At 34.5% G+C, this 23,320-nt stretch overlaps 4 protein-coding genes across 7 annotated transcripts; all 4 read right to left on the bottom strand.

Moving 5' to 3' along the window:
• Positions 1–1,152: 1,152 nt before the first annotated feature.
• LOC114756579 (superoxide dismutase [Fe] 3, chloroplastic-like) lies at positions 1,153–12,895 on the bottom strand. Of its 4 annotated transcripts, XM_028945526.1 has the most exons (10): positions 12,884–12,895; positions 12,392–12,452; positions 7,017–7,126; positions 6,223–6,303; positions 5,270–5,461; positions 3,375–3,546; positions 2,530–2,603; positions 2,426–2,452; positions 2,287–2,310; positions 1,153–1,605 (listed from the first exon to the last, which is right to left on the bottom strand). In XM_028945526.1, the coding sequence occupies exons 3-10, from the start codon at positions 7,110–7,112 to the stop codon at positions 1,480–1,482; spliced, it is 792 nt and encodes a 263-aa protein (XP_028801359.1). In that variant the 5' UTR covers positions 7,113–7,126; positions 12,392–12,452; positions 12,884–12,895; the 3' UTR covers positions 1,153–1,479. The 4 variants fall into 4 exon arrangements, with proteins under 4 accessions (XP_028801359.1, XP_028801358.1, XP_028801362.1 ...); XM_028945525.1 differs by lacking the exon at positions 12,884–12,895 and having other exon boundaries at positions 12,392–12,607; XM_028945529.1 differs by lacking the exons at positions 12,392–12,452; positions 12,884–12,895 and adding an exon at positions 7,755–7,824.
• On the bottom strand, positions 7,822–10,236 carry LOC114756601 (pentatricopeptide repeat-containing protein At4g39530-like). Its single transcript, XM_028945548.1, has one exon. The coding sequence runs from the start codon at positions 10,234–10,236 to the stop codon at positions 7,822–7,824; it is 2,415 nt and encodes an 804-aa protein (XP_028801381.1).
• A 1,606-nt stretch (positions 12,896–14,501) lies between the features above and the next one.
• LOC114756578 (60S ribosomal protein L30-like) lies at positions 14,502–17,240 on the bottom strand. Its single transcript, XM_028945524.1, has 4 exons — positions 17,141–17,240; positions 16,184–16,285; positions 14,904–14,975; positions 14,502–14,539 (listed from the first exon to the last, which is right to left on the bottom strand). The coding sequence occupies exons 1-4, from the start codon at positions 17,202–17,204 to the stop codon at positions 14,502–14,504; spliced, it is 276 nt and encodes a 91-aa protein (XP_028801357.1). The 5' UTR covers positions 17,205–17,240.
• A 1,210-nt stretch (positions 17,241–18,450) lies between these two features.
• LOC114756610 (zinc finger CCCH domain-containing protein 4) lies at positions 18,451–22,839 on the bottom strand. The gene is made up of 4 exons (XM_028945553.1): positions 22,575–22,839; positions 21,646–21,915; positions 20,221–20,444; positions 18,451–19,351 (listed from the first exon to the last, which is right to left on the bottom strand). Exons 1-4 carry the CDS (start codon positions 22,677–22,679, stop codon positions 18,466–18,468), a joined length of 1,485 nt encoding a protein of 494 aa, XP_028801386.1. The 5' UTR covers positions 22,680–22,839; the 3' UTR covers positions 18,451–18,465.
• Positions 22,840–23,320: the final 481 nt, after the last annotated feature.

The raw sequence follows: 23,320 nt of genomic DNA, 5'->3' as shown, positions 1-23,320 counted from the left end.
TGAACAGAAAGAAAAAACATTGATATCAATATTAATCAATATAAAATGTAAAATTTATAAAAAATTGTACAAACTTTAACTAAACTCTACATAATAACATTTCTAGCATCACCAAAAGAACGTCATATTAACAACGAAATTTATGTGGCAAGAAGAACAAAGAGAGCTGAAACGAGAGAAGCCTTTTCCATAATTTCTTTGTTCTCAAAATTTATGAAGAATTTATGTCAAATGAAGAGAAATGGTTGTGCTTCTTGCAATATTGGTTCAGCTCCTTATAGTTATACATATTTGTAGTGGAGGGGTATGATTATATGGTTAGTGAATTATGAATAAAGATTTGGATTTTATGAATTTTTTTATTCAGAAAATATTTATAATGGAATTTAATGCAGAAGATTTTAGAATAACGGAAAAATCTACATAACAAGAGAAATATGATTCCTTAAATAGTTTGTTGAAAATAAAACTAAAAGATTATATTAGGATAGAAAAATGCAAAGTAATTAATTCCTTAACTTTTTAAAAGAAAAATAACAAAGCAAAGGAAACGCAGATGTGGCTTCCTAGATGCTGAAGTGCGCAACCTGACAACTTGATTGGGAAGAATTTAATACTTTCCATTGAACCATTACATTTCTATTAAAATTTAATTTTTAGATGATTTAAAAAAAATTACTTTTGGCAATTGTACTTATAAAATTATTGCTTAGAAAAAGTTAATATGTTAAAATACATGAGCATTTTAAAAACTCAATGGTCCCATGTTTTATTTTCACATATATATATATTTGTTTTTCTTAACATTTCATTTAAATTTGAATGTAAAATATTATAATTAAAGTAAGTCCGAATCCTATTATTGGTGTAAACATCTTGATAGACGATCTGTAAATATCTTTATAAAAACTCTTTGAACTTAAAAACACGTCCAACTTTGATGACTTCAGAATCCAACTCACCCAAAAAAAAAAAGTTATGACTATAGGGTGAGAAGTGACAACTATACAAATTACAAGCGATCCACTTTACATCAAAAAAATTTTGGCCTACATTATAAATCATGCCTTTGTGTTTTTTCTTTTCGTTTCTCCTTTCACTGATTTTCTTTCCATTCTGCATACCAAATTATTAACGTTTTGACAAACGAACGAACAACAAACAGAATGGCATAGTTTCATAGGTTAAATACAATCCAATATATTACACTTACAAAATCCTTCTCTCTCCCGGTTAAGGTCTGAACTACTTGCTTCCTGCTTCTATGCTCAAAATCTCCCCAGTGCCTACTTGTCTGCAATCCTACATTAAATATAGCAAAAATGGACAAACAAAAGAAGCATATGGGCGGCTCTACAACTCTACAAGCATGTTTTCTACTGAAATAATGACCAAAACCTGTCCAAACTCTAATAAGCCCTTCATTTCAAAATCAACACCCTACCGAACATGCTCAAATCAACCACTACCTACAGCATTTCAAGCTACGGGAATTTTAGGTTCTCCCAAGTTCACAAAAGCCTCAGCTCGCGCTAAGCGCCCCATTGCAGCATCCCAAGAGACGAGGTGATCCATGAAGACATTCACATACTTTGCTCTGTCATTCTGTCCAACAGATCACACAAGGATTGTAAGGAAGACATCTTCAAAGGAAAGTAAGGCACAATTATACTTGCTTGTGGGTTCAGCTGTCCTTCAAGCAAAGCCCAATTAAACCCACAACCCTCGAGTAAAGCCTGAACTTGGACGTGTTTATGTATATACAAATAAAACGAGATATGGACCCTCCATGCATTGCACATAACCATAAAAATAAACTGTGTTGTCCATGGCTTATAAATTTTGTTCAGCTTTGGGGAAAAGAGGTCACCTGAATTTAACTATTTAACATGCATTACAAACAAATAACACCTTTCATCTAAGAAAAGACAAAAATATAAATTAATAGTCAATTTAGTCACAGTTTCATAACTAAGTGAACTTTTGTCCAGATAACTTTTATGACACTACATCTATTAGGAATAAATATAGAATTTCTTAGGTGAAAATTGAAGACTGAGGCTTGGTAAAAAGGATATGAAGAATGAAAATAAATGATGAATAGTAATGCAACTTTAATAGAGGTAACAAAAATTGGTGAATTTTGTTGTTTGGGCTTGGGCCAAGCCCAACTGACCATAAGCGTGTTGGGCTAGAATTGTAGATCCATTATATGGGGTTAATATGCCCATGGGCTGGTCAAGCCCATGATTAGCTACTCCACCAGCCATGAATATTGTTACGTACCTTGTAATCCAAATAATACGCATGCTGCAGAAAAGGAAGCAAAGTCAGTTTGTGATAGCTACAAATCACAAAATGACAGCGTGTGTGTGGTGTGAGTGTGTGTGCATGTGAGAGGGGGAAGAGAGAGAGATAAGCATACCTCCCACATATCCAAATTGATTATCGGCTGCATGACAAAAAGATTATCAACTCTAATGCTAATAATATCAACTCAAGTTATGGAGGGAAGTGAAACTGACTTACTATGTCATCCCACACAACTGGGCAAATGGCGTTAGATGTTTTTAGTATTTGAAGTCGTCTCTCTTCTCTGGTCACTGAATCAACCAAGCCATAAAGATTAGCAAAAGTCCCCAGCATAAATCAAAATACTTGACAATAGAGATGCATTTAACATATGTAATTCTCGGCACAATTTGCTATTCATTCCTAAGTTTCAAGAGGCACCAATGATGTAGGAGGCATTTGGTGGGTGAATATCTTAATTTTGCAGGACTTAGAAAGTCTTTGTGGTTCAACACTTGCTTCTGAGGAAGCATAGACAATGATATGGACACTGAACATGGCACTGTCAAAGACATGCAGACATATCTGAAATATCTAAATAGAATTTAAAATATCATGTGCGTATAATATGACTCTTGTACATGTATTGAACATGAACGTGACACCGTTTTTAAGTGTTTGTGCTTCATAGCGCTTGGGACATAAAAATCGCATTTATTCCTATATTATTTAGACTATAGACAACAAAAAATTTAAACTTCCTCTTCGTTATATTCAAACATCCTGAAGATCAATTATCTGACAGCCAAATAGCATCTTAAGGAAAATTTAGATAAGCAAAATAGACTGTCCAAGAGATATAAAGAAATTAGGGCAGTCTAGTAGGTTTAAGAAATAGTTTTTTGTAGTACATCCAAAATAAAGGGTACATGTAGTACTATTGTGCGGCTATATTAAATAGAATAACAATTAACATTTCAATAATATATGTTTTCTCCGGCCTTTTCCTTCTTTCTCTTCCACAAACATGTACCACCCACACACAACCTCTATGAGAGGCAATCAATTCAGAGGGGACTTACAAACAAGCCAAACCCAGCCAGAGCCAAACAATGTGAGGGCAGCTTCAATAAACTTCTCTCTAAAATTTGTAAACGAACCAAAATCCTTTTCAATCTGTTGAAGGAGACCTAGTTTGGGCATCTCACCCCCTCCTGGTTGCATAGATTCCCAAAAGAAGTCATGATTCCAAACCTGCACATGGAGGGCCATAAGTAGGTATAGCGTCTTAACGACACTAATACTAGATAAGACACTGTTTAGCTGTCTTAGTTGTAATTTTATTGCTAGATATTCTGGAAAATAAAAAGAGATTTACTTCCGTTATTGTCAATGAGATGAACAAGATAGGATATGCCAACAGACATGTCACAAAATGGAGCTAAAACAAAAGACACTGTTTAGCTGTCTTAGTTGTAATTTTATTGCTAGATATTCTGGAAAATAAAAAGAGATTTACTTCCGTTATTGTCAATGAGATGAACAAGACAGGATATGCCAACAGACATGTCACAAAATGGAGCTAAAACAAATTCATTTTGTAAGATGTGAGGGGGAAGTCCTCTCTTGCAAGTCCATAACAAGCACAGCCTTGTAATTTGAGGGAATTTTAAAATAAGACCAAAAGGGAGATATCTTCTTTAGACATGTACAGTTCGGAGGAAATTCTAACCAAGTATGGCTAAAATACATTAAATAAAATTTCATTAAGCTCAAAAAGCTATATATATATATTTATCAAAAGGTAAGCATCTGGATGAGAGGATAATATGTGGAACGGATGTCTCGTGTGCATCCATTTTGCTCTAGAAGATTTGAGCAAAATCAAGTTATTGCCTTCGTAGACCAAGCACTTTTACAGCCTGGCAACATGAACAAATAGCTACGGTGCAAAATTTTTTGGTTAACATGAAGGATAGAGATTCTCTGAGAAACATAAAGGGCAAGGCCCAATACCCATCCCCAGGTTGCATCCATGCATAAATAAACCCTTTAATATTGCTCCAAGTAAATTAACAAATAATATGTATGTTTACAGCCAATTCTGTTGTACCGCTTGAGCAGTTAACCAATGTCATTCTCAAGCTCCTTTTTATCCTATTCAACGCCGCTTGCTTCCATGCTGTAGCATTTGCATATCTATGTTGTACATACTGAAACAGTGGAATACTCTCCCTTTTCCAATGCCGAAGTGAAACCACATTTCTTTTTGGTGACAGAAGTGAAGCCATGTTATCCGTAACCAGTTCCAGATATCTTCAATTTTTTCCTTTCTAAGTATTGTTCTGTCTTACTTTACATCCACATAAATGTTATGGTATATATGCGAGTGATTCATATTCCAGCAATAACGATGAGATATGATTGCAAAGATGCAGTAGAAACGAAGCTACTAGATGCAGTCTATTGATGAGGGGTTTATAGCAAGAGATCATATTCAGTCCTCCACTCAATTATGTACCACCAAAAAAGGACACATTGGAAATATAATCCTACAGCTGAAAGATCAAGGCTCAATATTTTAATAGGTATGTATATACAGTTACAACACAGCCTATATTCAGCACATGTCACCGGAAAAAAAAAAATGTGGTTGTGAAAATTCTCTGCAATAACATGTACCTTGTCATTTGGCACGGTGATCAGCTACATTTTGTAAAGAAATTCTCCGCAATATTAATTTCTTACCCGTTACATTATTCTCTATATAAAATACTTTTTATGAAAGCAAACTCCTGCAGCCAACTCCATGATATTGAAGGAGGTTGTGAGAATTATGTGTTACGAAGTTTCCTTATTATGAAGTTAAAAGCACCTCATATGCTTTAATTTACTATATATAGATGCAAGTAGATTCCAAGTCTCAAACAAATGAAACAAATCATCGAAGTCAATCTACTGAATGTAATATAAGTACCTCGGCTGCATTGTTGAATTCTGGTAAGGGATTCCCATTATTGTATGTTTCTTTGACTAGCTCATCCATGGTGTAGCCATATAGTACGTCATCCTTCTCCAACTGCTTGTTTAAACCTTCCACAAAGTTCCGATGAAGTTCCCCCCAATGTACGTCAATTGTCCTCTTGCTCATATACGGCTCTAATGCATCCTAAGAACAATGAAGCAACAAATAAATGGACAAGTCAAAATTGGTTGGTCAACTGTATATACAAGGTTTAACTTGATATTTGCAAATAGTTGATTAATTATGTAGACTTTAGATCATGCATGATTGTGAGAGGAAATAGTCATTTGTCGGGAAAAAAGTTGTTGCCTGAAAACAAACAAATTAACAATGATTAATATGCGAGTCAGGTCACATTTAAGTTTTTATTATAATCCAAATACCTAAAAGGAAGCAAGAAAATAGAAGAGAAAGAAAGAAAGAAAGAAAGAAAAGTGAGCACGAACAAGCTGAACCAAAGTAAAAAATATAGCCTAAACAAATCATATTTCAAGTTATCACTATCGTGGTAGTTAAAAAAGAAATATCACGCAAGTTTATTAAGATTTGCCGTTCAGAATGAGGGGGAAAACAGTGGAAAGGAAGGAGAGAGACAATGCATAGAAGAGTGAGAAAAGATAAGCAGAAAGAAACTTGAGAATAGTTATCTAAAATAGCAGTTTTCTAACAAAAAGACACTCTTTACTGTGGATAAACTACCAGTAACTCCTTACTTAATCTACAAGAATTTAATTGATGTTTAATAACTCAGCTAACAAGTCACGTGTAAAATGAAAGCGCTTTCAACAATTATCTTTTTTATATGCTCATTGCCGTGGTAGTTGATGCATGTGCCAGCACAATAAAACGATCTTTACGCTTGCACATGCACAAACAAGTTTATAATTCTGTGAATATTCACTTACAAGTTTATAGGGAGGGGTCTTCAAGCCATAAAATGCAGTAACTTTTGAAGATCTTGGAGAAACATCAAACCTTCTTTTGGCCTGTGTTGATGACATAAAAAATAAGCACATACTAGATAGGGTTGCCGTGCCACAAAGATGAATTTCTCATAACAAAAGACATAAAGAGAATGTCAATGATATGAAAGTAGTCTATAGAAAATGCAGAAAAAACAATTTGCCCGGTCAACTACCATTGCAGTAAATCCCCAAGGACTAAAATTTTTTTTTTTTTTCAACAAAAGATTAATGTGGTGTCCCGATAAGCACTTCATGTTGTCATGAACCCGTTATGCAAATATATATATATATTTCCATGTGCATTAGTCGACCAACATTAAGCAATGTTCTCAAAGCAATTCTTGTTAATAACTTATTCTCCTTCAAGATTAAAAAAACAACAATTTTGTCAAAAATATGGAAAATTCCGTAACTGAAATCCTGCCCATGAAATTAAATTTTTCATTTTTAAATCCTAATTTCCTAAAGTTGTATGACAGCTTAAATTTTTATAACATGAAACAATTTTGTACGATTGTCATACAAGCCATAAAGATTACTTCACATTATACATCTTAAAACACAATCTAAAAATGGTGGAATTAGCATCATACTCTTTGAAAAACAATATGCAAGAAATACTGACAACTTACCTTTAGTGCAACAATTGTCCATAGCTTTAAGGTAAAGAAAGTTAAATAACATGAAAGAACAATAAAATAATCAAACAATGAATATCAGTGGTAGGATGTTACCCTGTGGAGAAGCTGTGGAGTTTTTAACTGCCTGAGGAAGTCTGATGAAATGAAATGAGATCTAGCTGGAAAAGAATTACAGCAATAAGAAGCCATTGCTACTCTGTTCCCTGGAATTAACACAAGTTTATCAGATCATTGGTTAATGATTACTTGTGCTACACAAAGCAACCACTTTAATCCCAAACAGTGAATGCGATTTAAACATTCACTCCGGTGTCATTTTCAAAATCTCAATAGACCAGGATACAGAGCAAAGGAATATATATCTGGGGATGGATAAAACAGTAACATAAACATTGAAAAATTCAGACATCTCCAAAGAATAGAAGCACAAACCTCTACTACTACAGATATATCATGTATTAGAAATACACCAACTTCCATCTCGGTTGAGTCACTTTGACAAATATGCTATTTCCTTTTTTATGGGTTGAACAAAATATTTGTGTTGTATTCCAACCCACATGATCTAAGAGGCTTAAACTCGAATAAAATGGACAAAAATATTAAAATTCAAAACGTCAAAGGATTGGTGATCTAAATCAAGATGTAACAAGACTGAATTTACAGGTTAACAATATATTGACTTATAACTTATTCAGTTAATTTTTCCAAATATAGGAATACTTTTACCTGAAACTAGGTTATAGATGTCCTGTCATTCTTATTTGCCATCTCCTTTTCCTATATGGTTACAATAACATATAACAAAAAAAATAGGAAGGATGATTCCACCTTCTCAACAGTCTACAATGACATGGACCTACACAACTCTAGCTTCTTCATAATCTGTGAACTCAGTTTATGTCTCGATCCAACTATATGCTAGACCTTTTGCAACACCTCTGTCAGTCATTTTCCTCCTCAAGTTCGCAGCATCCTCCCAACTACCACTTTCAGAGTAAACCTTTCCTAACAGTACATAACCTGCCTCACTTTCAGGAAATAATTGAAGTAACCTCCCAGCAGCCCACTCCCCCAATGCTCTATTTTCATATATCCTACAACCGCTGAGTAAGGTTCTCCAAATAGCTGGCCAAGTAGGAAATGGCATTGCTTCTATTACCAATTTAGCATCTTCAAGGTAACCATTTCTCGAAAGCATATCAACCAAACAACCATAAATTTCAGGAGATGGTCTCAAGCCATAATCTAAACTCATTGATTGAAAGAGAGAACAACCTACATGGATAAGACCATTATGACTGCAAGCTGATATCAACGAGATGAATGTGGCTTGGCTAGGATGTACGTTAGCTGATTTCATCTTCTCAAAGATATCCATAGCTTCAACAACAAGACCTTGGTGTGCATAAGCCATGATCATGGCATTATATATAACAACATCAAGCAAATTGAGAGACTGGTCAAAAGCCACTCTTGCATTCTCTATGTCTGAGCATTTTGCATAGGCATCAATAAGAGCACTTGCAACAAATGGATACACACAGCATCCCAATTTTATAACTAAAGCATGAAAAGATTTCGCCTGTTGATAAGCTGCAACACTAGCACAATTATTTAAAATACTGGCCAAAATAAAATCATCAGGCCTTTCACCAGCTTTCATAAGCAGTTGCAAGAATTTGAATGCTTCATGATTAAGGCCTTGATGAACCAGTGAAGAAATCATGGTTCCCCAAGAAACCAAATCTAACTTCTCAGGTTCATTGAAGAACAGGTAGCAATCATCTAGTAGCCCAAAGGTACTATAACATTTAATTAATAAACTACAAATATACTCATGCGAATGGAATCCAGATTTAAGGAGGTCACAGTGAAGCTGTCTGCCAATCTCTTGGCTTTCAGATCTACAACAAGCTTCTAGAGTGTTTGAGTAGGTGTATTCATCTGCTTCAAAACCCAATTCTCGCAGATTATTGAAGTCTTTGATTCCTTCTTCATAGAAGCCGTTTATAATATATCCAGAAATCAACTCATTCCAAGTATTTATGTTCAAACAAGGTGCAGTGTAGAATGCAGTGCATGCCATATCCATTTTCCCACATCTAGAGAACATACTGATTGCTGAATTTATGATGCTGACTTCATCAAATAGTCCAAAATGCAGGGAAGCACAATAGAACTGAAGCCCAAGACCAAGATTATGTAAGTACCCACATTTTCTAAGCAATCCAGAAAAAGTGACATTATTTGGTTTGCCACCTAGTATCATTAGATTATGATATAATGTAACAAGGTCTCTTGCATTTCCATTCTGAGAAAAGCCTGAAAATGCAGTATTCCACGAGATGATGTCTTTGTCCTGAATCCGACTGAAAACCCTCAAAGCAGAGTCCTTGTCACCACTTTTGAAATACACATCCACAAGAGCATTCATTACTGAAGTAATACACTCCACCTTACTTTGAATAATAAATCCATGAATTTGTTTTACGCATTGCAAAGCTCCCATGGTTGAACATCCCTTGAGAGCACTTATAAAGGTATATTTGTCCATTTTCACACCTACATATGGCATCAATGTCAACAATTGCAAGGCTTTAAAGTCACATTTACATTTGATATATCCTCCAATCATGGCATTCCAACAACCAGCATCTAGGTCTTTCATGATATCAAAAACCAACTCAGCAGATTCAATATCTCTCAACTCAACATACATGTTAAGAATTGATGTACTTACAAATGGGTTCTGATCCAACCCAATTTTTAAAGCAGAACAGTGAACGGCTATAACAAGCATGCGCACTCCCAGAGTAGCACATGCCTTCATCACACTGCCAAGAGCAAACTCGTTTGGCCTCAACCCAGCTTGTAACATTTCCACAAATATGTTTAAACCAAATTCAAAATCACTATTTTGAATTGCACCTGAAATCACTATAGTCCATGACACCAGATTCTTTTTAGCCATCTCCTCAAACACCTTACAGCCATATGACAAAACTCCAACTTTGAAATACGTCTTAATCAAATTATTCTGTGAGAAAATGTCATTAGAAAATCCCAACTTGATAACATGAGAATGGATTTGATCACCGAGAGACAATGATTTCAAATCTGCAGAAAGCGAAAGTGCAGTTGCAATGGCAATTTGGTCTCTTTTCTCTAGGAGATCAGAGAATGGCAAGAAGGATTTGCACATGTGAATTTGGAATCCTTTTAAGAATGGGTTCAGTTGGGAAGGTCCATAAGCAAGGGAAAACAAACATCTTGGCTTTGCAGTAACAAGAGCATGTCCTATCCTTCCCATTAATTTCAACACAAAGCTCTGTCCAATCATGCAGACAACTTTTGTAGCATCTAGGAAAATGGTGCCAAATTATTTCTGTTAAAAACCATATCGTGTGTAACGTCACTCACAATGTAAATCTCATCTTCAATCAGCTATTAAAGTAACAATCAAGCAAAATGATAACATATAACAAAACCACCTTCCATACTGAACTTTGGATCCTACTGTGTGCTATTGTTAAGAAACATAGTACTTGAATCCTCTAAAAGAATCTAACCCAACTTATGTCTAAAACGTTTAAAGCTAATTCCAACAAGAGAAGAAGTCAAAATTTGACAAACAATGACACCACTTTGAGCACAAGACTCAACCTGGTGCAAACATGGACAGCTAATGATGTGATGTATGAACATATAGAAATATGAAGCCATACATTATTCAAAGGAAGAATTTTGAAATTGAGTAAATGCACAATTTAGTCTACTAAAATATAAAATTTTGAAATTGAGTAAATGCACAATTTAGTCTACTAAAATATAACTCCTATCATTTGATTCGTTGGATTTATTATTCTACACAAGTTAATCCTCAAAGTTTGTAACTCTGCGTATGCACCAACTTGTCAATTGTCCAGAGATGCGTTAACATTAAATTGTATAAGACAATAAATCTAAGAACAAAATTTAATAAGGTATGTGTTTTCAGGGACCTATTTACTCTATGTATTTTCAACAGGTCAAAGGCAAGCACCAAAGACCAAAATTGTTACGTATCTCAAATTATAAGATTTTAATGGAGGAGGGGGGGATAAATGAGGTTTTTTTTTGGGGGGGGGGGGTGTTGGTTGCATTTGCACTCTCTATCTGGAGACACCTTGGACTTTGATCAATCCAGTCCAAGCCAGGTGGGACCAAAAAAGTAGAAGGATCTTCCAATGAGTATTTAATGCAGTGGCACCTAGGGCTCAAACTGAAGACCTCTAGTTAAGATAAGACACAGCTGAGAGGGGAGAGATTTTACCTTATTTGGTTCATGAGGAGAGAGGGGAAAAAATAATAATACTCGGACAAAATGCCCTTATCCCTTTATCCTGTTTTTCCTCTTCAATGTGAATTAAATAAAAACTTACATACAACTTGAAGATAAGTTTATGCCAATGCATAATCAATTCATTATATCTCAAATTAAAGATGTAAAGATGGCAGGGCCATGGCTCATGGGTACATTGCTATATAATGACAACTGCCTATGCATCACTTGTTATAGGGACAATTTCTTTGCCCGATATCTATGTCACCTTTTCAAAAGAGTGAGAGGGACACGATGATATTTAAGTGTTCAAGCTCTCAAGCAAAGAGCATACAACAAAATATCAGCAAAAAGCTATGTCCTCAAAATATCAACAAAAGAGTGAGGAGGACACCACGCTAACCATGCAGCCGCATACTAATATTAACTTTTACCTCCAGGACCCAGGTGTGAAATCACAGAAAATGACCAAAAAAAAAAAAAAAATCAGAGGTAAAAGTGGGCATCATGCACATTGAATCATAGACTCCTTGTGAGATTCTTCTAATTTTTATCAAAATAATCCCAAACACATCACATGGGACTTGGAACTTGGACTTAGAAAGAAGAACCGTAAACCACATTGCCATAATGAACAGGGCTACATAACGATAATTTTTTTCAAGTAATATCAAATGATCTGCAATAAGATTTACACAAATCAGATTCATAGCTTTTCCGCGACTGATATTTATTTTGCCTCCATGAAATTTGGAAAAATAAGCAGGGGCGAGCAGAACTAGAAATTTATAATATTTATGCTATGGATTAGACTTTAGAGAATCAATGTGGATCAAACTTAAGATAAAAGTTGAATAAACATATGAACTGGACGAAAAGAAAAAAACATATGAACTTAAATAATTCAACACATTTCATCAGAAAATCAAATTCCCTCCTTATCTAGATTACCCAGTCGAACACCAAGTAAAAACAGAAAAGAAGAAAGGAAAAAAAAAATCTTCGAGCCTAAAACAAGTGCTCAGCAGCACCACCGTGATTCCACCATAACCAGAGAAACCGCATAGTGAACAACGAAAATGCAAGAATAAGCGCAGAAACAGTGAAGGAGAAAAAATAGAACAGAGGGGGACGACGACGAAACCTGAAGGAAGACGGCGACGGCAAGCTCTTCTCGGCGATGAACAACGGAACTATGATTCTATCTATAAAGGCTGGAACAAGCTTTCAGAGGTTCCCTTGAAGCCAAGAGGTAGTGGAGAGAGAATTATGCTTTAAATTCAGAAATGGAGAAAATATCTTGAAAATGAGTGAGGCGTTAGAGTCCTTCTTGCGCTTCGCGAGTTGGCGCTCTGGTTCAGAACGAAAGCAGATGGCGTTGCGTTTGAAGAAGAAAGGATAAATAATAACTGTATTTTTATTTTTTTTATTATATAAAACAACTCTTTTTTTATAGTTTTTAATTAAATAATTTTAATACTGAAAAATGATTATCCTTTAGTTCGATTATTATTTATATTTTTTTGACCAGATGATTATTATTTATATTGTTTAATTAAAATAATAAATAATAAATGTGTTATCAATATTATGTGGATGTCCATTTATCCTTTCCTCTTCATCTTCTCCAAGTAACTTCCACTACCTCCACCATCCATTACTCCTCCACTATCCATTCACTCTTATAACTCACCTCCATTCACATTCATGGGATTGATTATCCACTATTTGTCATTTAAGAATAATTGTAACCTATGTGTAAGATTATGCCTATAAATAGAACATGTCATTTGTGTTGTAATGCAAGTGAAGAAATACAAAAAGTTCTCTCCTTCTCTTGTCTTCATCTTTCTACTTTTGTGGTTTCATTTTGATTCTATTTCATAAGAAAATGTTTATTGTTTTGAAGTAACACTACTCCTGTAATTAACTAGATAAGCGGGCATGTTTAGATTATAGTTTAAACAAAAATCATGTCTTCATTTAAAATTAGCTAAATATATACAAAATTGAAAAAATCCTTTAAATTCAATCTCTAATAGTTTTATACTTTACCTTTATTTAATAGTCCTTTAGTCCTTAATACAAGACCCATTTAACTAATTTGATTAGATTAAGAAAGTTAGGTAAGTTAGTTAATTATAAGAAAAGTGACACATTTTTCCTAAAACACCATAATCATCTTTCTTAATATCCCCTCTCCCTCTTCTACTTGGTTATAATTGAGGGAATATCCATAAGGGTAATTTAGAAAAAATTAATAAATATGATAAATGAGTTTTATATTTAGGACCAAAACCAATTTAAAAATTAAGTCATATATTAAGGACCGGATGAGTATATTCACTTTCTAACAAAATAACGGTAAATAATATATTATGTTAAAAGATTTAATGATAAATAGTACATAATTTTTTAACAATCTATGGCCGCATATCCTAGAGTAACTTTAGTGCAATTTTGGCAAGTGTTTTTAGTAATAAACCCTATAAATTTAGGATATTAAGTGTTATCAAAAAAATGTTTTAATATGTTAAGTACACAGAAAATTATTTAAAATATTAGGTATTAAAGAAAAAGTACTTCAAGATATTAAATGCATCAAATATTTGTTTAGCAAACTGAGTAATAGCAGAGAACTATTTCAGAATGGGAGCTGCCATTAACCAAAAGCCCCTGCTTGACATGTTTTAAATCGGAGGTTTTATTATCTTGTTCCTTGTGAATAATCTATAAACAACATTTAAGAGCCGCACAAAACAAAATTTTTTTTGCCAAATATATTGTTGAGAGTTGGGACTTCTTGTTGTCCAAGAGGATAAGACATAAACAGAATGGTAGCTCTTATAATTTGTTCATTATTGGCAAGAACTGCTGCCTGACCAGCAACTTTATTCAATTATAATAAAAACATAAAAATTGTACAACCTTGAATTTAATAAACAAAAATGTAAAATTAATTAATGTAGATTTCACTTTCATCAGCAATGTACCAAATAAAACAATGAACTGTTTCTCTTCATTTCTTACCTATCAGGCAGTCATTTTTGTAAACTCTGGTCAGAATAACAAAATCTAGTCCACATATTCAACATTTTTTTCCCCACAAAATCTTGAAGGCTTAATCAACAGGAGCCAATCTGCAACAAGAGCCACTACATCTAGAAGTCAGTGTCTTGATTCCTTCAGACAACTTCAGAGGTTCAAATCATCAAAAGAAGATGGAAAAAGGGAGCTTAATGCTACGCTGGTATTCACTGTTCACCAGCCATTGTCTTGATAGTATCAGAATTATTTGAAAACATGATACTATCTCCGGTCCTTAATATAAGTGTTTATTTAACTTTTATTTTAGTTCTAAATGTAAAACCCCAATACACTTTGTCTCTCATATTTATTTATTTATTTTTCTCAAAGTAGTTCTTGTAATAATAGTAGTTATAGCCAATACACTTTAACAAGGATATTTAGAAAATTTAGAGAAGACAGCACATACTTAGTACAATGAACTAACTTAACTAATTTTTTTAATCTACTCAAATTAGTTAACTAATTATTATATTAAGAACAGGAGGTAGTATTATCAAACAGTTAGGGAAAGACAAGCCAAAAATTGTATCACTAATCAAAAGATGTCCGTGTGAAGTTGGTATAGACACCAGGATCGATAATGCTGAGGCAACAAACCAGTAAATATTTGCCGCATGCTGTGCCCAAACCAACGTTGTCTAGTAAACAAGAAGCCCTTTGTTAAAGTTTACTACAGGAGAAATACACAAGAATCACAAAAGACCATCATGTGCATGACCAGCTGACATGCTATCTGATATTGCGCATTTGATATAACAAAAAAATTGCTAGAGTTGCTCATGCATTCAAAAAGAAAAAAGAAACAGGACGCGCTCCTAATATTCTATCAGTACCCTGTTTTTCTGTGGTCTATTATTCCTAGGTCCCCGTCAGTGTCACACCACTAAAAGGCCCGTTGATTAATACCGGAAAAGAGACAGATAGAATAATAATTTTATGGATAGAAGTATAGAACTTAGGTGCAGGTTCTTAGATATTTGCTATCAGGGTCTTCGATAGAATACTGACATTCTGCTTCAAATTATTTAACGTTGGTGGTAAGCTGAGGAAATATTACACTATTTGCTTCCTCCTTCACTCTTCACCGAGCTCCTGGTAAGAAATAATCATATTTTTTTATTGGCAAAATAAATTATTTTACAAAAAACATATTTACTTATTTTATTAATATATATTCATATTAATTTTTTTATTTATATTATTTATGTCTTATTTATTATGTTGCCAAAATATATATTATTAACAAATTTATTACTTCAAATAAACATATATTATGAAATATATCTTATACGTAATTATCATTTAAACTTATGTCCTTTTTAGTAATTTCTATATATAAAAAAGCATTTATGACAATAACTATCCAAACACTCTTACTTTATCAGAATCACTTTTTTAGAAAATCTATTCTCTTCAGAATCTATTCTCCAGAAGCTATTCTCCAAACCATAATTTTGCTTCATCCAAACACCCCCGTAGAGTAGAGTAGAGGGCCTTTCCTCTCATCAAGAGAAGACAATATCAAGAAGAAAGAGGAAATATCTAATGGACAAAACTTAGGTCCATTTCTTCACATCTACTAGATATTAGATCCAATTCTCCAAACAAATCTCAGCACATGGATTTTTTTTTCAACAATAGAAACTCCGAGGATAAAAACTCAAAATTCAGTTAGATCATCATCGATAATAAAAATCACATTAGGAAAGATTTGATTGGAGAATGGGATATAACAGGTTTGAGCAAATGGACCTAAGTTTTGTCAACTATGAAACATTTCCAAACTATCAGACACCATCGACACATTTACAGATATGAAACAAAAGCTCTTTGATGGAGAACTCACTTCCATTGTAGTGATGCACACCCACTTTGGCAAGCATTGCATAATATTCTATCTCTGGTTTCCTTAAAGGTGGGCAATTGTTGGCAATTATAATTAGCTTCCCTGCAAAGAGAAGAAGAAAAATTATCGAATCTCTAATGTGTAGTTCTACACCATTAGCAAATTCCATATTAGCATATACAAGATTTACCTACTACAGTCTTATTTAAATTATCTTTTCAAAACTTTCCAAGAAATTGATTCTATTCAAATGCACCCAAAAAAAGTCTTCTATAGAACTTCAAAATCAGTGGCATCAGAATTTTTTAAAAAAGTAAAAAGGTAAAAGAGAATTTTATTCATCAGAAGAAATATATGAGGTTATGTGAGTTACCTAGCAACCTTTCATCATCCACCACTTCCTTACAACAAGGTAGGGATGATTCAAAAGTACAAAAATCATAATTAATTTCAGGAGTAAACCCAAGTACAGAATTAGCACAATAGTTGGCTTCTATATAGATAAAATTCACAGACAACTGCTAAGTCCCAGCTAGTACGGACTGAGCAGCAACAGCAGAAATTTGACTACATCGACATGCAACTCCCGTTAACCTGTTTGAGCAAATTTAGATCTCCAAATCCCTCCCAAAAGGCAGTACTCTGATTTATATACAGGGCAATATTAAAAAAAAAAAAAAACCCAAGGCTGCATACTTCCTAATTACAACTAATTTGACTAATGAAACATGCAATTCCCTTTAACCTGTTTAAGCAAATTTAAGATCTCCAAATCCCTCCCAGAGACAACATTCTAGTCTATATACAGAACAATATTCAAAAAACCCAATGCTACATACTTCCAAATTACAGCTAATAATAATCAAGATATTTCTTAACCAAACCCATGATTTTAAAGCAGCTCATGAAGTGGAAGGTAGTCAGAGATGGAACCAAGGCACTGTAATAAAACAGTACCTTTTGAGTTCCCAAGGGAATTCAGAACCGTTTTATAACCCAAGGCATATTTCCCACTCTTCATCGCCAGGGCGATTCTGTTGTTGATACTCTCATGGGTCTTCTTCGGCCAAAGGGCAAGGGCGACCTGAATTGTATGGAGACGGATTCAGCTAAATTTAATACAATCACATTAAATAATGAAATTATTTTCAAAATTGAAAGTTATTATGGACTTTGAAGAGATTATTAATTTATTATAAACTTATAAAAAAAAAAGGTCATGATTTTTAATAATTCTTCTCTTGTACAGCTCTTTCCAGTGGTGATGAAGGCAGAGTTAGTCAATTTTGAGGGTAAAAATGAATATCACTGCACAAAAGGATCACAAAAGCAGCACTTGCTTATCAAAATAAAAGAACCTGGCTGCAAAGCTTTACAAAAGAATTAAAAAGGAGACATTTATTTAATGTTTTGATAATGACATTAATGATTAAACTTAGTTAATTTTTTGGTCCTTCAACCTAATTACTACCTCCTGCCATTAATATAAAAACTAACTAACTAATTTAAGTAAATTAAGATAATTATTTAAATTAGTTATTTGTAATAAATATATTGTGTCTTTCCTAAAATACCCTTACTAATTAAATGTTATTTGAAGAAACATTTAACATGTGCAATATAAAGAGTATCTTTAAAAAATAAATATAAAATATAAAATAAATTAAGATGTTATATTTAGAATTAAATTAAAAGTTAAACTGTTATATTTAGAATTAAATTAAAAGTTAAACTAACTCTTATATTAAGTACAAGACATAGCATAATTTTTATGGCCCTTTTGTGATAAAAATTAGCTCATAGAGGCCCTTAGTTTCCCTCCACGGTCTTCATGCTCAATTGGGCTTCATGCATTAACTTTCATCATATTTGTATCAAAACATAATTTCTTTGTTTCCAAAAGCAGCGTGGTTCTGAAAGTTGATTGAAACTTTTCACGTGTCAGGGAAAAATAACTTAATCGCAATAACATCCTTTTCAGAATTACTTGATGATACCAATCAATAAGCAGTTTTTATCTAATTTAATGAATCGTTCTCACCAAAAACACATTGAGCTATTGGAAAGAAAAGCAAGAGTAACAATGCACAAAAGCAAATCACAAAACATCTGGTCTAAGCCACAAGCCCACATGGCATATCAGTACCATGCTAGCTGAGAACATGTGCTACAAAAGTGATTGCCAGAGGCCAGAGCTATAACATAATCCCCCAGTCAGTATGGCCATTTAAAGCTAGAATAAAGCATAGAGATGAAACACCAGGACACGAAAGATTTCACTGCTATTGTGAGGCCAAGGTTGATGTTCCGGCTTCTACAGGTACAGAACCACCAGCTGGTCCTGATCCTGTTGGTGCTGACCCTGAGGGAGCAGACGAACCCGGCTGCATGGATTGCTGATATGGCTGGCTTACTGCCGGTGGCTGAGATGTAGCCATCCCAGGGTTGTATGGTGGTGGGTACTGTTGATAAGCAGGTACAGGTTGCATATAACCGTATGGAGGAGGGGGATAATACTGATGATGGTGATATTGCCCAGGTGGTGGAGGCATCATTGGATGGGCATAATGCTGCATTTGCTGCTTCTCCAAATTGGGCTTGTTGTTCTCTCCGGTCCCAGTAGCTCCACCAGGAGGACCACCATCTTGAGAGGGAATAACAGCACCCATTCTCTGAGGATCCATTGATGGATAGTAGCTTCTATCTTGCTGAGGAGGAGGTGGAATGTTATAGTAATGCACTCCCTGGGTTTGATCCTGGCTCTGCTGCTGTGATATGACAGCTCGAGGCAACAGCCCACTATGCGCCACAGATGCCTGCTGCCTTGCTTGATCAGAACTTTCGGAGTCGGGTTTTGCAGTCTGAGGTCTGCCCCACATCAGCTTCAACCTTAGGCCCTTGATAACTAGCTTGTTGGAGAGCTCTTCTGCTGCTTTTTCTGCACCCTCTCTGGTTGTGTAGGTTACAAATGCACAAGCCCGTTGGAGCACCATCTTGATGGATTCTATTTCACCATGGGCATAAAAGTGATCACGAAGATCCTGCTCACTGACCCTAGCATCAAGCCCACCAACATAAAGAGTTCTAATGGTCTCATCCTCTGGAGGCTCCAGAGAGGTCATCTCTCCTGCCTTGCCAAGTAACTTTAATGCCACAGGATCGTTCACCCTACAAGATTAAAATACACAACAAACAGAATATCCCATGACAGAAAAAATCAAAATAAAAAATGTTAAGTAACAAATAATGGCAAAGTTGACGTAACAAAAATATTCAGTTAAAAGAAATTAACAGAAAATTAGAAAACAAAAGGAAAGTAATGTGAGTTCAAGCGTAATTACTGTACCCAGTATCCGAAAAGAAATAAGAAATTATCCAAGCATCAAGTTAATCTGATTTATTGATTGTCACTCTTACTGCAGACAGAATGTACGAGAAAAGAACCATGCAACAAGCTAAATTTAAGTGAATCATATCCAGCAAGCAGTCTAGATTAAATAAAGAACATGAACCTAGCCAGATGCTATAGAAAACAAAAAATTAACCAGCTTGCAAATATAGATGGTTATATTCCAGTAATGAAAATATTTCCCTCAACTAGGATCCTAAAATGCTAATCTATATATAAAATGTATAATATAATTTTATTGGAAACTACACTATATACGCGTTGTGGATAGTGAGGCCCACCTCAAGCTCCAAAGTTAAAACGGAAAAAAGAACTCAATGCAGAAAAGCTCTAATGATATGCGGCTCTTAGAAGCATAACTATATCAAGACATGGCAAGAGGCAAGAAAAATCACAGCAAACTTGTCATCATAGTTCCACAGCAAGTATCTCACAGAATGACAACGGATCAGCTAACACGATTGTCTAAGACACAACGATGACCACTTTCTCAGAGAGTCCCATGCACAGAAAGCTTGAGTTACAAAAAAATTATGGAGAGAATGGGAGCAGAACTAGGGGAGAGAGAGCAATCAGGTACTATAAAAATATATGACCAAAGTAGGAAGTCATTTGCAACTACACATACCCATAATAACGATCTTTGATATTTTGTTGTGACAACTCCCCAGTTACTGGCATCTCATGCCTATAAGGGCATTCAGCTCCTCTGGTACACTCACCCCTTATGTAAAAACTGCAAATATGAGCCCGGTTTCTTTTGTAGTATGGTGTTGTCCTTTGAAGCTTCAAAATAGTATCATTCGGGCGTACTTTCCCATATGAGGATTCATAATCCAAGCCAGCTCGAGTCTAAACCATAATTCATTTGTTAGTCATAATTGATTTGATGGTTGAGAAATTCTTGAAGTAACGAACAAAAGGAATAAGATCAAATCCAACAGTCCAAATTATATAAATTCAGGTGAAACTGAGAAAAATTGAGAAAGAAAAGCAACAATGAATATATAAATCCAATAGAATTTAATTCTTCAGATTGAACTAATAAAAATGACTAACATTTGATGAGACGTCATTATGACAGAAACAACAATCATTGTATTGACATATAATCATAGGTCGCACTAGGCTTTTGGAACTGTGGCTGGAATACAGCCACATAAACACAACTTCTAAGTAAGCACATAGTTAAATTAAATCATCAAACTTCCAGATGTAAGAGAAGGTTGATCCATAATTACATTAGCAATGACCTTTGATAGTTTGTTGTAACCACTATAGGGGAATTCATTAGTTATTTGCAGCAGAGTAACTATAGTTAAATCAAATTACTGTAAATAAGACAGGATAAGATAATCCTGTATGAACTTTTCCTAGTAAATCAAATTGTATTAATGCCATACAAGGCTCCTACATAGAGAAAGCAATGCACCTCAATTTTTAAAAAAATATGAATATGAATCATATATTGAAGATGGCTTTCTCCGTTGGATTCTATAGTTACCTATCTGTTGCATAGCCTTATTAATCCCCTTCTGTACTCCCCCTGCAACACTTCCTAATAACTCACCCACATGATTTATAGACCAGAAATAAGTTAAGCCATCTCCTTGGCCTCTTCCTTTTCTTTATATGGATAAGCAGATGATATAATTAACTGAGCTACACAATGCTGCAAATTTATAAATGTTCATGGCTAGCATGCATCGATTTTACTAAAGATGGTCTATCACTGTAATAAATTTTATAAAATGAGACAGCTCAAATAAAAGTGATTCAAGCAATGAAAAGCAAAAGTAATCCATGAGTGAGACTTGTCAAAATAGTAGAAGTAGAAACCGGTCATTTGTTAAGCTATCTGCACATTGCAAAGGCTTCTTCATTTTAAACCCTCATAGCCAAAAAAAGAAAAAAAGACATTCTATACAAAACGAAACTCTGAAAGTGAACATAGGATGAAACAATTTCTATCTTGCAGAACACCAGTGTAGCAGTCTTTAAAATTATGGGCAATTATCATCAACTACAAGATATGGTAGTAAAATAATCATACCTTGCGATCGTGCTCTTCAGCAAAATACTCCCGATTAACATCACTCTTGGGAATAGCATCATGGGAACTGATACTGAGAGCCGTATCGCGGACTTGTACTGGTAACCCATACTCAAGATCCAGAAGGCAGACTTGACAAACGTTTTTCAATTTACTACAGGTTTGGCAGATTTCAGTTTTCTTATATCTTGCATCTCGACCAGGTCTCCATCTAAAAACAGTAAATGGCCGTGTACAAATTTTACACTCCTTATCATAGTCAGCTCTCGTCTGCATCCGGGTATACCCATAAAAAGAGGAATTAAATAAGTTAGCTAAACAAATTTAACTTCCTCTGAGAAACATGCTAACGTTTGAAAATGATTATTGCGAACTCTCTTGACAGCTTATAATGCAACTGAAATAAAGAATTTAATGGTAGACTACAAGTTCATGACTCTGCAAAGGGCAAGCTTGGTTTTCACGAACAAAACTAGATTCAAACACCCATTACAAATTATAGGTACTGGAATATTGATTCTTCAGTTACTATTTGGTAATATAGTTAGGCCTTCAATTAAGCGCGGAGCGTGCCAGATGAGTCAATATGAATGTGTTGCTCCCGTAACCTTAATTTATGAGGGGAAAACCCCCAAAACTGTGGGGACTACGATAGCTTCTTCTACACTAGAGACTAGCACCCACTCACAAGTTTACAATGTCATAAGCCTGAGTTATAAATTCTTCTGGACAACCATATTCCAAAAGCTAACTTATCACGCAGGAAAGCCCAATACTTCTATAAGCCCCTCATTATAAAATCCCATGAACATCCTAAATTTTAATTTTTCGGGATACGAAAGCGCTCGACAGAATCAAAAAGAACTTTTAGCATCGTTTATACTCATTAAAAGGGGTTAAACCGAAGAGGGACGGCGAAAAATACATACCATACGAACATATGGGTTGTCACCGAGGCAAGATTCACAGATAATAGGAAAGTCAGATCGTTCCCACCCATCTGCTTCATGATCCCTCAGCAACCTATGCGCCATGCTAAAATCTGAACTTGGTTGAAAGATCCCTAATTCTTAGGTTCTTTACCTACTTTGCTTCGACGAGCCCTCGGCAAACCTCAGACGCTAATAGAGAGTGGCTTCGGCCCCAGGAACAACAAATATTATTGTCTCGAAATCCCTTTGCTATCCAAGGAGGGGTCTGGCTTCTCTCCGCTGCGGTTAGAGTCCGCTGCCTTAATGCGGACCGTTTGAAGCAAAATGACAAGGGAGCGAGAGGAGGAAATGCCTAGCTAATGTGAATCCCAGTTTGTGAACCCACCCGCCCCAAAACAATTTTTTATTAAAAAAAAAATCTCAGTTAAAAATCTTTTTTAGCCTCTTCATTAAACAAATGCATAAGAAGAAGAGAAAAATTATTTAAAAAACTATAAACTATCTTTTTTATCTGAAAACTTTAAACGTTTTTGTTAATGAAAAATTAAATCTGAAGACTTAAAGTTTGTTAATTTAAAAAATTATTACTAAACTTTTTAATATTATATTTTTCCAACGTTTTCTTTTAAAATGATTTATTTTTATTGAAAAATATTAACCAAACGATTCATTGCTTTATAAAATGGCAACGAAAAATTTTTAAACGATTGTCAAGGCATAAAATGAAAATAAATTAGAAATAT

Source organism: Neltuma alba, unplaced genomic scaffold, assembly GCF_004799145.2.
Source record: "Neltuma alba isolate B1F8T4 unplaced genomic scaffold, ASM479914v2 tig00010438_pilon, whole genome shotgun sequence".
In the NCBI taxonomy this organism is placed as follows: Eukaryota; Viridiplantae; Streptophyta; class Magnoliopsida; order Fabales; family Fabaceae; genus Neltuma; species Neltuma alba.
The sequence above is the reverse complement of the archived record's forward strand: the minus strand, read 5'-3'. Positions and strand labels throughout refer to the sequence as shown.